The sequence below is a fragment of the Camellia sinensis genome, chromosome 12 (genome assembly GCF_055761805.1).
Source record: "Camellia sinensis isolate YWXY chromosome 12, ASM5576180v1, whole genome shotgun sequence".
NCBI lineage: Eukaryota > Viridiplantae > Streptophyta > Magnoliopsida > Ericales > Theaceae > Camellia > Camellia sinensis.
Window position 1 is genome coordinate 86,587,312 of NC_138972.1, and position 13,423 is coordinate 86,600,734.

At 32.8% G+C, this 13,423-nt stretch overlaps 2 protein-coding genes and 1 non-coding gene across 3 annotated transcripts; 1 reads left to right on the forward strand and 2 right to left on the reverse strand.

Moving 5' to 3' along the window:
• The first annotated feature begins 2,581 nt into the window (after positions 1-2,581).
• On the forward strand, positions 2,582-3,516 carry LOC114274547 (protein S40-4). Its single transcript, XR_014346764.1, has one exon. It is a non-coding gene; the product is annotated as a protein S40-4 (transcript).
• A 3,736-nt stretch (positions 3,517-7,252) lies between these two features.
• On the reverse strand, positions 7,253-8,379 carry LOC145803715 (uncharacterized). Its single transcript, XM_082897037.1, has 3 exons — positions 8,107-8,379; positions 7,688-8,020; positions 7,253-7,549 (listed from the first exon to the last, which is right to left on the reverse strand). The coding sequence occupies exons 1-3, from the start codon at positions 8,377-8,379 to the stop codon at positions 7,253-7,255; spliced, it is 903 nt and encodes a 300-aa protein (XP_082753163.1).
• Positions 8,380-8,427: 48 nt separating this feature from the next.
• On the reverse strand, positions 8,428-11,430 carry LOC114279434 (uncharacterized). Its single transcript, XM_082897038.1, has 2 exons — positions 8,940-11,430; positions 8,428-8,858 (listed from the first exon to the last, which is right to left on the reverse strand). The coding sequence occupies exons 1-2, from the start codon at positions 11,428-11,430 to the stop codon at positions 8,428-8,430; spliced, it is 2,922 nt and encodes a 973-aa protein (XP_082753164.1).
• Between the last annotated feature and the right edge of the window lie 1,993 nt (positions 11,431-13,423).

The window sequence follows — 13,423 nt, forward strand, 5'->3', positions numbered from 1 at the left end:
ATTTGTGTGGCTATCTAGGAAAATTCCCTGACTTCACAAATTTCTCTGGCTCTTTTTTAATTTTTTGCATGTCATTTATAGTGCAAAATTCCAAAACTCACCATCTCATCTTTTCAATCACTGACCTCTATAAAATACATCAAACCTTTGATAGCAATGGCAAAATTTAACAACTTCAATGACATCTCCGTTGAAGTACCCAACTGCTATAACATAATTATGACAGTTCAAAACAACAATTCTATTGAATCCAATGCATCAAGATCCAAAATAACTATTGTCTTGTATAGTTTGAATACAAAAAAGTCTTCTGCTTTGATTAATACTTTTGAAGCACTGAATTATCAGTTAGTTCAGGCATCAACTATAGATCCTTTGAAAAGTTTCCCAAACAATGTTGTTGCTCCTCTTCCAAAAATCTTCTTCTTCTTCTTCTTCTTCTTCTTCTTCTTCTTCTTCTTCTTCTTCTTCTTCTTCTTCTTCTTCTTCTTTAACTTTGTTCTATGTCTTTGCTCTCCTTTTAGACATTGGAGAAGATGTGATAAGGTTGCCAGAGAATGTGACAATATCAGTGGTGATAATGTTTGGAGATTTAATAGTGGATACAGGTAACAACAACAATCTTGAAACAATTTTTAAGGTCAATTATTCTCCTTATGGCAAGGTCTCCAGAGAAATTTTTTTCTCTGCCTTCCTTATACTTCCCACTCTCCAGAAAATTTTTAAAATTTCTCTAACCTTCCTCTCTAGAGAAATTTAATAATGTCTAAGGTCTAAGGTTTCTCAAATTAATTCAGAGAAAATTCAACTTCACAGAGAAATTCTTAGAGAAATTCTGTACATTTCTCTAGACTTTACTTATAATTTCTCTGTGTTTTTTTATCAAAACAGATTGTAAGCCATTTAGACAACAATTAACCATAGAAAATTGAACAACCACCATTTTGACTAATTTTCTCTGAGCACAAAAGAAATCTAGAGAAAATTATGTAGAAAAAATTTGTGCGGCTTTGTATGACTCTATCTACAGAAATTTGTGTTAAAGACAATTTGTGTGGCTTCGTGTGGCTCTATCCAGAGAAAATTTGTATGGCTTTGTGTGGCTCTATCTAGAAAAAATTGTATTAAAGAAAATTTGTGTGACTTTGTATGGCTCTCTCCAGAAAAAATTGTGTCATAGAAAATTTGCGTGCTCTGTCCAGAAAAACTTGTGTGAGGCTAATGAAAGCATAATTCAATGGTTATCATACATGTTTATGCGACAGAGGGAATTGATGATGGTAAAAATGGAGTTAAACCCATATAAAAATATAACTAATAAGAGACAAGATCACAAAAATTAGAGAAGCTTTAGTTCAAATAGGTGCTCAATTCAAGTACCAAATGCTGATACTTTCATGTCTATTAAGTGACCAGAAATGCAATAAAAAAAGGAAATAACAAAGAGAACAATGGTAATACCACTTTGCTCACTGAAAACAACTTCGTTGGAGGTACAAAACAGAATGAACTTGAACCATAAAACCCAACAGCACAAACCCATGAAATCGACACAACTCAAGGAAACCTCGTCAAGAACAAGACCACCGAACCAGCTTCTCCCAGGCTAGTTGGATCACTTTACGGCGGTCTTTGGTGGTTCGGTCCGGAACACATTCCGCTATGTTGACGTCATTTTCCGGCATTAGGAGACAGAAATCTGAGCCAATCTACATCGATGGCAACTTCAATGGCAATGAAACCGACTCCGACAACACAATGACAACCTCTGCGATCAGCTCGTTTTGCTTCGGCTGCCCGTCTTCAAGTTACTTGCCAGCGAAGATCAACCTCTGCTGGTCTGGTGGGATAGCCTTCTTATCTTGGATCTTAGTCTTGACATTGTCAATGGTTTTAGAACTACAAGCAAGACCAACGCAGAGTCAGCGAAAATCAACCTTTGCGGCTCGTTTATGCTTTGGGTTCGATTCCTATGAGTATAAGGGAAGAAGAAAACCAGAGCTTGAACTCACGAAAGGGATGGCGGTGATTGTGGTTAGTCGGTGGCACTACAGCGACGGAGGTAGAGAGAGAGAGATATATGCAACGGTAAATAAGAGACGCAACGATCGAGAACGAGATGTGTAGAGGTCAAGAATGAGAATAGAAAAGAAAGAAGAGAAAGAGAGTTGGAGTGAGGGACCTTAGACATCATAAAATAATATTATGAATCTCTTTCATTACTAAAAATAGAAAAAGGACCTTAGACTAATTTTTTTTTTTAAAATCGTCTTATTTTTTTATTTTTTTATTGTGATGGTTGTTGTTCTTATTTATAGGAAAATGTTTGGTGACCACAAATTCTGTGACTCAAATGGTCTGAAACTGTCAAAACGACATCGCTTTAGCTTGTTTTGCACCCAAAACGATATCGTTTTAACAGTTTCAGACTATTTGAGCCACAGAATTTATGCCCCTAACATTGCTGTTATTTATAACATCATATCCCCTTAATATTCGGGGTCATAAATGTAATTGCGCAAAAACGAGTAATTGCGGAAAAACGAAGTTGCGGAGAAAAAAGAGAAGACAGTGGAAGAGAGAGAGAGGGAGCCTTATCCATTAAAATACTACATTACAACTACCTTTATAAAAAGCATATAGTAAAATATCAAAATATCAAAATGATCATGCAAAGCAAAAGACCAAAGCAGAATCAAACAAAGCGAACAAAATACGCTGCACTTCTAGAGAGAGAGAGAGAGAGAAATAAACACGAACGAACAATCGATCGATCGATCTTCCATTAATGGCGACCTCAAAGAGCTACTTCGCTAGGGCAAACTTCAGGTTCCTCTCCAGCGACACGGCCCCTCCGATCGTTTCCGAGTCCGCGTTCGAGCTCGACGAATCGGACGTTTGGAGCTCCGCCCGTTCGTCTTCGCCGGAGTTTCGGAAACAGGTGGCGAGTTCTCGAGTCTCGAAGAAGTCGGCGGCAAAGCGAGGAGAGGCCGGAGCAGCGGCGGCGTTGCCGGTGAACATACCTGATTGGTCGAAGATACTGAAGGAGGACTATAAGGAGAATCGGTGGAGAGAGAGCAACGATGAGGTGGTGGAGGAGGAGGACGACGACGACGGAGATGGTGGTTGGGGGAATCGGATTCCGCCTCACGAGTTTTTGGCGAGGACGAGAATAGCATCGTTCTCGGTGCATGAAGGGATAGGGAGGACTCTGAAAGGGAGGGATCTGAGTAGGGTTAGAAACGCAATTTGGGAGAAAATTGGGTTCCAAGATTAACTTCTCCATCATCGTCATCAGAGCCACAGCAAATGACTATATAATCACAACTGTGAGATATTATTATTAGTTGTTTGTTATTATTGTTATTATTATTGATTTCAGTTTTGTTTTTTGCTTTCTGAAATCTGTTATTTTATTTCAGTTTTGGTTGAACATACATATATATGCAGCAAATTTTAGTGCGTGTGATTTTGAACTTATGATGAGAGAAAATAAAGGAATGGCGGTTTTATTAATTTCCTTTTTTTCTTTTTTTTTTTCCTTTTTTTTTTTTTAATAAGAGTAGCTTCTTGGAAGCTCAAAACTTGTAATTAAAAAGCACTTACGGGTCCAGCTTGTCTCATGATCACGACTGTGCCCATCTAGTCCGGTCCATGGGCTCATTTTTTAGTTTCATTTTAATAATTTAAACTGTTTAATATGTATAATTGATTGAGTATTATATTATTGTAAAAAATGACATTGATCGGATATGAATAACTATTTGATCGGATCATTATCTGTCAATCGTTTATTTTTTTATCATTCATTTTTTTTAATACAAATCTAATCTGATTAAATAATTATTAATATTCAATCAACGTAATTTTTTATAAAGATATAATATTTGACGAGTTCTATACATTAAACGGTTCAGATTATTGAAACGAGACTTAAAAATGAGCCCATGTGCTGGACTAAACATATTCAGTATTGATCTCAAAGACAAGCTGGACCATTTCTTATAACCAGTCAGTCTTGATTTGTTTAAATTAAGTATTTTTTGCCGCGTAGAAGCTAACACTCTTGACAATAGCATATCTAACCTTACATTTCTTTTTTTCTTTTTTCTTTTCTTTTTTCTATCAAATTTGTTCAAGAATTTAGGATTTTTTAATAATTTTTTTAGTTTTTTGGTTAAAATAAAAAGTATTTTTTTGGGTATATTTATAATAATTTTAAAATTTTTTATGAAATAATGTGTAAAAAAAAAATCTTTGATTTTTTAATATAAATTATAAATTTTAATATTTTTTTAATATTTTTTTTTACTTTTAAATTAAACCTATTACTTTCTTGATATTAGTTTATTCCAATTGTAATAATTAAAATTTTCATCAAATGTTTTTGAAAATACCAAAACCTATTCAAATTTATATTTTTTTAAAATTGGATTTGGATCATGATTTGGGTTGAGATTTGTAAAGAAAAATAAAAAATATTTGTGAAATGAAAATAAATATGATTTATATTTTATTTATTTTTATTTTTTAAATTTCTATCTAAATTCGTAATATATCTTAGTCTCTTCGTTTTTTTTTTTTTTTAAAAAAAAAAACCCAATTTTTTAATCCTTTGTGATAACTTCATGGCCTTGTTTAAGAGGGAAAGGGTCAATTTGGTAATTGAGGCTGTAGCTTTTGGACCTTCGGGTCAAAATGGTGGGGTTAGACTTTGATGTGATAGGGTTGGTGAGAAAAAGCAGAGGCAGGAACTCACCATAACTGACCTTTGGGAAAAGTTTGATTATCTGTGTAGAATGACAAATCTAACCTTGGTCTGTCCTTTTTGGTTCTGGTCTCAAAATTGCTATTCAAATTTATGGCACTTTTGTGGGCTACTAATATGGTATCATTTTCTTTTTATGTTCTTTTTATTATTATTTTTTTCTAGAATAAAAAAATACTTTTATTATTGTGTGAAAACAATTTTATTAAAATTCAAAACAAGTTTTTGTTTTTTTTCTTTAAATTAACAAAATGTTTGGAAAAGAGTTTGCTAAATAATTTTTTATTTAGCCAAGTGTTCTCTAGTCAAAGTTTTGTTTTCTTTAGAAAATAAATAATGAAAACGATGTGTGTTACCAGTAAAATATTTGTAAATTATGGATATGTGTTATCAGTAAAATATTTGTAAATTATGAAAAAGGTGATGGACATAATATTTTTAAATAAAAAAAATTCACATCATTCTACATCAAAATTTTGCACACATATTTTCTCTTTTAGAAATTATGAGGTTCATGATTGATATTTTGATTAAAAATAAAATAATCATAAGAAATTATATTATTTTATATATAAATTTTATTTGTATATCATTGCTCTTTAATAAATTTACGACCAACATAATTTTAATATATATTATGATCATATTTTACTATTATAATTATTTTTGTTTAATTTCTGGCAAAAATGATTGTCGTTTTGTGTCCTCTCCATCTCAAATTGTTTGTCTAATATAAAAAATGAGAATTTTAAAATAATATACTTTTATATTAAATTTTTTTATCAAATTTTCAATTTGTGAATAAAATTAAAAAATTTAATATAAGAAATATTTTTTTTTAAATTAAATTATTTTTTTCGCGTTGAATAAATAATTTGAGATTGAAGTATTATATGATTAGGTAAACTAGCTATTGATTTGTGTAATGCCTGTGTTTTAAAAAAAAAAAAAATATTTCATGATATAATGTGTGTTATAAGAGAATAATTTTAATTTCAATTTAAAATTAAAATATAATTTTAATTATTTATTTTGATAATATTGGCTATCGTTCTATAAAATTGTTATTTGAATACTTATATATATATATATATATATATATGTTTATATATTAATTTTAGTTAAATTATTTGTGCATTTTGATAATTTTAGTTTTATCGTATTATAAAAATATAATTATCGTACAATAATTTTGTATAATATATACTAAATTATAAAATAATAAAATAAATATTCATTTTGATATTAAAAATAACAGTTAAATTATAAGAAGAATAAGTAACGTAAAATTAAAAGTAATTCTAACTATTTAATTTTCTTTTATGTTCATTTGGGAAATAAAAATATGTAGAAATAAAAATTATATAAAATTTATTAAAAAATTAAATATATATATTTTGTAGTTGAATTATCATAGAACTAGTGTATGCCCGTGCCTAAAGGCACGGTATAAATAATATTGAGATTAAAATGTAGTTGTAATTTGTACGTATCATATTAAAATTTGCAGAGTCTGTAGCACCTGATAAAAGTTCAAGTCGGCACTCCTACCATTAGTTTGTGGCTAACACCTAATACATTGGTGAGTGTCATAGTACCAGTCCTTAGAAGTTGTTTACAAATTAAGATACGGAAATCAAATATTTTGAAATAATTTTCCAATCAAGATACAGAAAGCATTGAAAAACTAAATGCATCATATCATGAAGAAGAAATCAACTCTATGCTATAGCATCCCAACAATAAATGGTAAAAAAAATAATTCCAGCAACTCATCTGGTTTGTCAAATTAATGTGAAAATCATCAATTACATCAACTATAAAATACAAATTGTTGCTTTACAAAATAATCAAATTAAAAAGATTTTAAAGTGATCTAATAGCCATCAAGTATTGCTAGTATCAATACTTGAAAGAAAATGTATAGTAAGAAGAGTAAATTAAATAAGAAAAATTATAAATAGGTGATAACTTCACAAAATATTTAAAAACTCATTGATTTGTAATTTTCTCAATGAAAAAAGAAGATGAGTAAAGAGAGCCCATATAACAGTTTGGTGCAAATCTCCATCATCCTATGAAAATAAAAGAGAACATAATTTTATACAAAAAGGGAAAAAAAAAAAAGTATATACAAAGTAGTGATAACTGACATGCCCAAAGTAGTGACAACTTACATGTCCAAAGTAATAAATCAACTTACATGTCCAAAGTAATAACTCAATTGTAAAAGATCAAGTCAGCACTCTTAAATCAAACTTAGCTATACTGGAAATGCAAAAATATAGGGGAATAAAAGGCTTCACAAAAATATTTGAAATGCAACAAAGTCCACATAGGTGGAAAGCTTTACAAAAAGTGGGTCATAGCTATCGTCTGCTTTACAAAATGTATACACTTTACAAAAATATGTATTTGATAATGTCTTCAAATTTGTTCTTTCCCACAATTCTTACGAACGTCTCATCAATTTATGAAAGGTCTTCATAACAAAACTTCAGGGTAAACAATATTTGTAGTGGAATCTGGCTCATCATTAGAGATGAGGATACTTATACGATCAAAAGATGTGCATCTGGATAATGCCACGTATAGTTGCCCATGACTAAAAACAGGTGTACGCAAATCAACCCCAACAAATTTCACAGATTGTCCTTGAGATTTGTTAATGGTCAAAGCGTATGCCAATCGAACTGGAAATTGACGTCTTGTCATTCGGAAAGGCATTTCTGCAGAAGACGGAGTCAATGATATCCTTGGTATAAATGCCAAATTGCGAAACTTCTCTCCAGTTAAGATTCAAGCTTCAATTATGCAAGTGTCGCACCTTGATACCATCAATCTTGTGCCATTACACAGTCCATCTTTCGATGCAATGTTTCTTAATAACATTATAGGACAACCCACTTTCAACTCTACCTTAAAAGCTGGTAGCCCAGGAGGATCCAATGAATTTAAAAACTCATTAGGATATCTGTTTGTAATGGAAGGATCAATTTCATCATCTTCAGCCATCTTATCTGCAGCAAGATACGTATATGTATTCCTTGGAAAAATATTCAACGCAGCAATATTGATAGCACTGACATCATCATTTCGTGCAGAAAGAATTGTACGTTCCGTTAAGAATGATGGGGTTGATGTATCTGCCACATCCAATTGTGGATAAACTACTGAGAGTAATTCCTTTAGATTCTGGCATCTGTGTATTGTTGATGGAATTTTAATGATTTCTTGCGGATTGGTTCCAACCTAATAAATAAAATAAAATAAATTAAAAAAAATGGTGTAATCAAAGTATCCTCAAATGATATAATCAAAGTTCGAATGAGTATTACCTCTGTCAAGAATTTTGCAAAAATAGCATTTCCAAGGTTTGCATGATTCAAGCGCATATTCAAATCTAAAGATAAAACATGTAGATCCTTCCACAAAACAGAGTGTCTCAATGATGCATTCACAATTTGCTCACGAACTCCTTTGGTTATAACTGGTAAGATTTGTCGAAAGTCTCCACCAAGAACAACAGTGATACCCCCAAATGGCTTTTCACAATCACAAATATCTCGAAGTGTGCGATCAACCGCCTCAACACAATGTCTATGTTGCATAGGAACTTCATCCCAAATTATGAGTTTTGTTTCTCTAAACAATTCAGCCTATAATGATTGCTTGCTAAACCCACAAACTGAATTTTCCAAGACATCCAATGGAATGGAAAATGTTGAATGTGCAGTGCGACCTCCTACTAATAGCAATGATGCAATTCCAGATGAAGCCACGGCAACAACAATATGGCCAAGGCTGCGACATTTTAATGCAATCGTATTGTACAAAAATGTTTTCCCCGTTCCAGCACCGCCATTCAAAAAGAAAATAGTCCCTTTACTTTCAAAGACTGAAGAAGTGATTGCGTTATAAGCAATTCGTTGTCCATTATTAAGGCAATCAATAGTAATTTGCACATCTGTCTGTTGTGCCTCATTATGTAGTTGTTGATGTTCGAATATCAATCGGTTACCAACTGTTGCACTCCAATTTGCTGTAGGTTGTGGCATGGGCGGGAAGTCAATTAAACTCTTTCCTGATTCTTCAAGCATTTGATTCAAAAGATACAAACCATAATCTTCAATTTGAGCCTCAGTTGGGTTAGAAATGGCAAACAATGTACGAAGCTTATGTGCAAGATCATCACAGATATGCATTGAAAATTGATTCCATAACGCATGTGGTTGTAGTGGAAAACATTGGGTCAAAATAATACAAAACAATCTCCTCAATTGATATCCGGTTTTCATAACTGCAGCCTCTTTCAGGCACTGTATCCATTCTTCATCATCTTCTAAGAGTCCTCTGGCAACACATGCTGATTTAAACGTCTCATGCAAAACATTGTTAACTGTACGTAAACATTGAAACGATCTTGGCCCTTTGACAACAGTTAACAACAAACGCAAATAAAATCTTTCACCACAGTTAGGGCTAGCAAAGTACATTCTACCAATTGCATATCCATGTTCTCTTGGTTTCCATCTATGTTCTGACTTGAGCCAAACAAAATGTTGCGGAAATTCTTGGTAAGTGAATTGGCATTCATTTTCATTGGAAGCACAATAATCAAAAAAGCCAGTAAGAGTCGATTTTTGTTGCGCAGCTCTAGAAAGAATCATTTCCAATGAGTCATTAGGATTGAAAAGAACACGATGCATTCCAGGTAGATGAAGTGCCAAGCGAACAACTGTTGGCATCTCTGCATGCAAATGATGACCGAATATTCGCCAAGCAGCTTCTGGTGGTCCAATATACCTTGCATCAAGATATTGTTGGATCTCATTAATCAATCCCAAAACCATTGTTGTGCGATCATAACCCTTGTAAATATACTTATGTATATACTTAACACATCTCACTCCAGCACAAACTTCTACATTTATATGACAATTGAACCGTTTAGAAAGATATCCATTGTATGGTACCACATCCCTATTATCAACTTTCTGTCCTCTCACAGTATATACTTGACCACTATTGTGACGACGATAGATTGGATATCCATCTTGGTCCATAGTTGTTGATTCTGCAAAGGCTCGAGGGTATTTCTTAGTACATCTACCATTTTCCATACATGGTGCTTGGGGATTTCGAGCACCACATGGTCCATGTACCATGCAACACTTGACAGTTTCAAAAAGTGTAGGATCATCTTTTGGATCTGGAAATTCTGCACAAACTAATTTGTCTACTTGAGCACATGTTCGAATTTTGTCTGGACCTTTAAGAAAGAGAAGCGCATGCATATGTGGTAGCCCTCGTTTTTGGAATTCAATTGTAAAAACATGCGCAACTTTATTACCGAACACTTTGTTTGTCTCTATTTCCTTCATCAAACACTTTCTTTTTAACTCAAAAACACGGGCAATCAAATCCGGACGATCAATAGCTTTTTGGTGTGGTAATAATGCTGAAGTAATTTCTGGCCAATTGGGATTTGCAGTCATGGTGAGAAAAATATCTGGGTGCTGGTTGTATCGCGTGATAGCCATTGAATCTTGAAAGATTTCAAACATATGTCTAGGACTACCAGTAAATGAAGATGGCAAAATAAACCTTTGACCAATTTGATTAGGTTGCAAGTCATCTGGATCAATATCGCTTAAATCTTGGTAAAGTTCAGCCCGAATTTTTTTTTGATTAAGCTTGTAATACGTCAATCGATTTTGCTCAGTTGCAGCCCAAGCATCTACCAAAAACTCTTGGAATAGTTTTCCACCTCTCAAAATTGTTGAATACTCTGTAGGTCGCTCAAACAAACGATAACTATAAAAATCCATTTGAGTAAGTCGATCAGTTGAAGGCCGATCATGTTTAACGTCCCACAATTTCAACTCAGGTTCCCATCCGAGCTCACCATACGGGAATAATAAAACATAATGCAATGGCAAATACACTGGGTGACATTCATTAATTTGCATCAGTTCATTATTTCCCTGTAGATGTAAAACAACATCTCTCATTCCAGTAACCTCGGTTCCATTACCTGGTATTACAATTGCAATCTCATCAGCAGTTGGTAGGTTATACCGTCGTCGGTCTGTTGCTGAACTGTAGTGAAGATGAGCAGGTAGATTTTGTCCAGTGAAGGCTAATTGATTCAAAATTGCATGAGCTTGGCGAAATTTGTCTACAAATGCATTGACTTGCAACAAACTATCTTGAATAGTTTTGAGAACATCCCTTTGTAAGTGAGGATTTCTACGATTTCGAACTTCTAAAGCTGAATCAGGATCATAAATGTACAACTGAGCATAAGTCGCATCCTGACCTGGCTGTGGTAGAAGTGATCCTGTTCGATGTCGCAATTTCCCATGGATAATAAATGGTTTAGGGCCGCTTCCCCTTAGTACTCTTGGATCCAATGTAGCACCAAGACTTGTAAAAGCATTGGCTGCATTATATACTCGAGTATAACGTCGAAACGATCTTGCTTGATCATCATCCCCATCATATAATGCTTGAAGCAGTGGAGGGGGTGTCATAAGCAAAGGTAGCCTAGTCTTTCCTTTTGAACAGCAAGTTCCAAATAGGGGACGCTTTCGAGATGATTGTGCTAATTTTTCGTCCATCCAATGTAAGGCTGAACAGTAAGGACATAACACATCCATCTTGCCGAGAGAATGACGACATGAATTCATGTGTGATTGAGTATTAATCGCAGTACTTATAGTCATATCTTCTAATTCATCATCTGTACATAGATCCTCTTGAAGAAATGTGACTGTAGAATTAGGCCTACAAATGTTTGTTGTGCATAAATTAAAATTTATACACATGTAAAAGTAAGAGTATTATTTAAAGAATTAAACATGTTTTACCAATTCCGAGCTAAAGATGTACTTTCCATAGAGAACGAACATGTGGATGCATGTGTAACCATTGTTCGTTTTTATGCCAACGAAGTATCCGCAAGTGTCTTGGTACCCTGTTCTAGGCAAGCATGACTGCGACGACTCGGTGTTAATGAAGGAAAGTCTTTAACATATGCTCCTAATCTCTCTCGTTCTTGTCGCAAGCAGTGTCTTGATTGATATGCAGAGCATGCATTTTCATTTCTTTCACGTTCTCGTCGTGCACGTTGAGCTAATACAGCTCTTGATATAACATAACCATTGGGCCCCTAAAATATGAATATTAAATCATTGAATGCTTAAAATGCAAATATTATCAAGTATCATTTTTCACTGTCCAAAGAAAATACCAAGAATTTTTCGAAAATGTATTATACTCTTGCCCATGACTACCCATAGTTTTATAATAATAATAATCTATATAATAAATTGTGTGGTTTTGTAACAGTAATGAACAAATGTTCGATCAGCAGATGAGCTTCATAAAGTATCCCCATTTTATTGTAGGGCCCATGCACTTATAGGAGACACTATATATTCCTTTCTCACTATATATTCCTTCATAAAGTATCTTAACTTTATATTTCTTTCTTCCTAAGAATATACAGGAGACACCAAAAAATGTGCATAGTTTCAAAAATAAAATACAATTATGGCTAAATAAAATACAATATATGAAGATATAAAAATAAAAACTAAAAAAACTCTACAAAATCAATAACAACCATACCGCTAAACATGCATTTTCCTTTCGCTTGCCCTTGCAATCAGTGGTCCTTAATTTAACGGATTGTGTCATTTTAGTCCAATACATAACGGTTGTTAAGTTTAGTGGACAGAAAGTCAAACTATGTGTCAATTTGGTTCCTGTAGTTTACACAATGTGCTAATTTAGTTCCTATCAAAACCAAGCAAATTAAAATAACAGGGACTAAATTGACACATTGTGTAAACTACAGGGACCAAATTGACATATTATGTAGACTTTCCGTCCATCAAACTTGACAACCGTTATTTATTGGACTAAAATGACACAATCTGTTAAATTAAGGGACAAAATCGAGCAAATTGAAACAAATAAATTGACACATCGTGTAAAGTATAGAGACCATTTGCATAATTTACCCAATAAATTTATTATTGTTATTTTTTTGAAATTTGAATAGCACTTCTCTATATTTATAGATGTAAATAAGATGTCAAAATGATACATCTCATAAGGGAAGAACTATAAATGGTGTGTGCCGTATGCACATTATAACTAAAGAAAAAATAGCATAATTTCATACTTTTTGAGTTATAACTATATATAAAAATCAAAAAAATCAAAATCAAACAACATGCGAGGCATAACTAAAATAAGGTCATTACTAAAGAAGAAAATTGGTCATAACAAAAAAAAAAATGACATAACTCAAAATTGTCATTTATAATCTATATAATAAATTGTATGGTTTTGTTATACAAACAAACAAATGTTCAGCCACCTTATGAACTTCATAAGGTATCCCCATTCACATAGCTGAAAAAAAAAAAAAAAAAAAAATTGCCCATTTTCTCTCTTCTCTCTTTATCTCTTATTTCAAAATTGAAGAGTGGTGCAGATTTACACATATATACAGGAGACACTTAAAAAAGTGCACAGTTTAAAAGATAAAAATACAATTATGGTTTAAAATAAATAATTGGACATGCATTTTCAAAAACACTCTACAATTATGGCTTAAAATACAAACATACGAAAACTAAC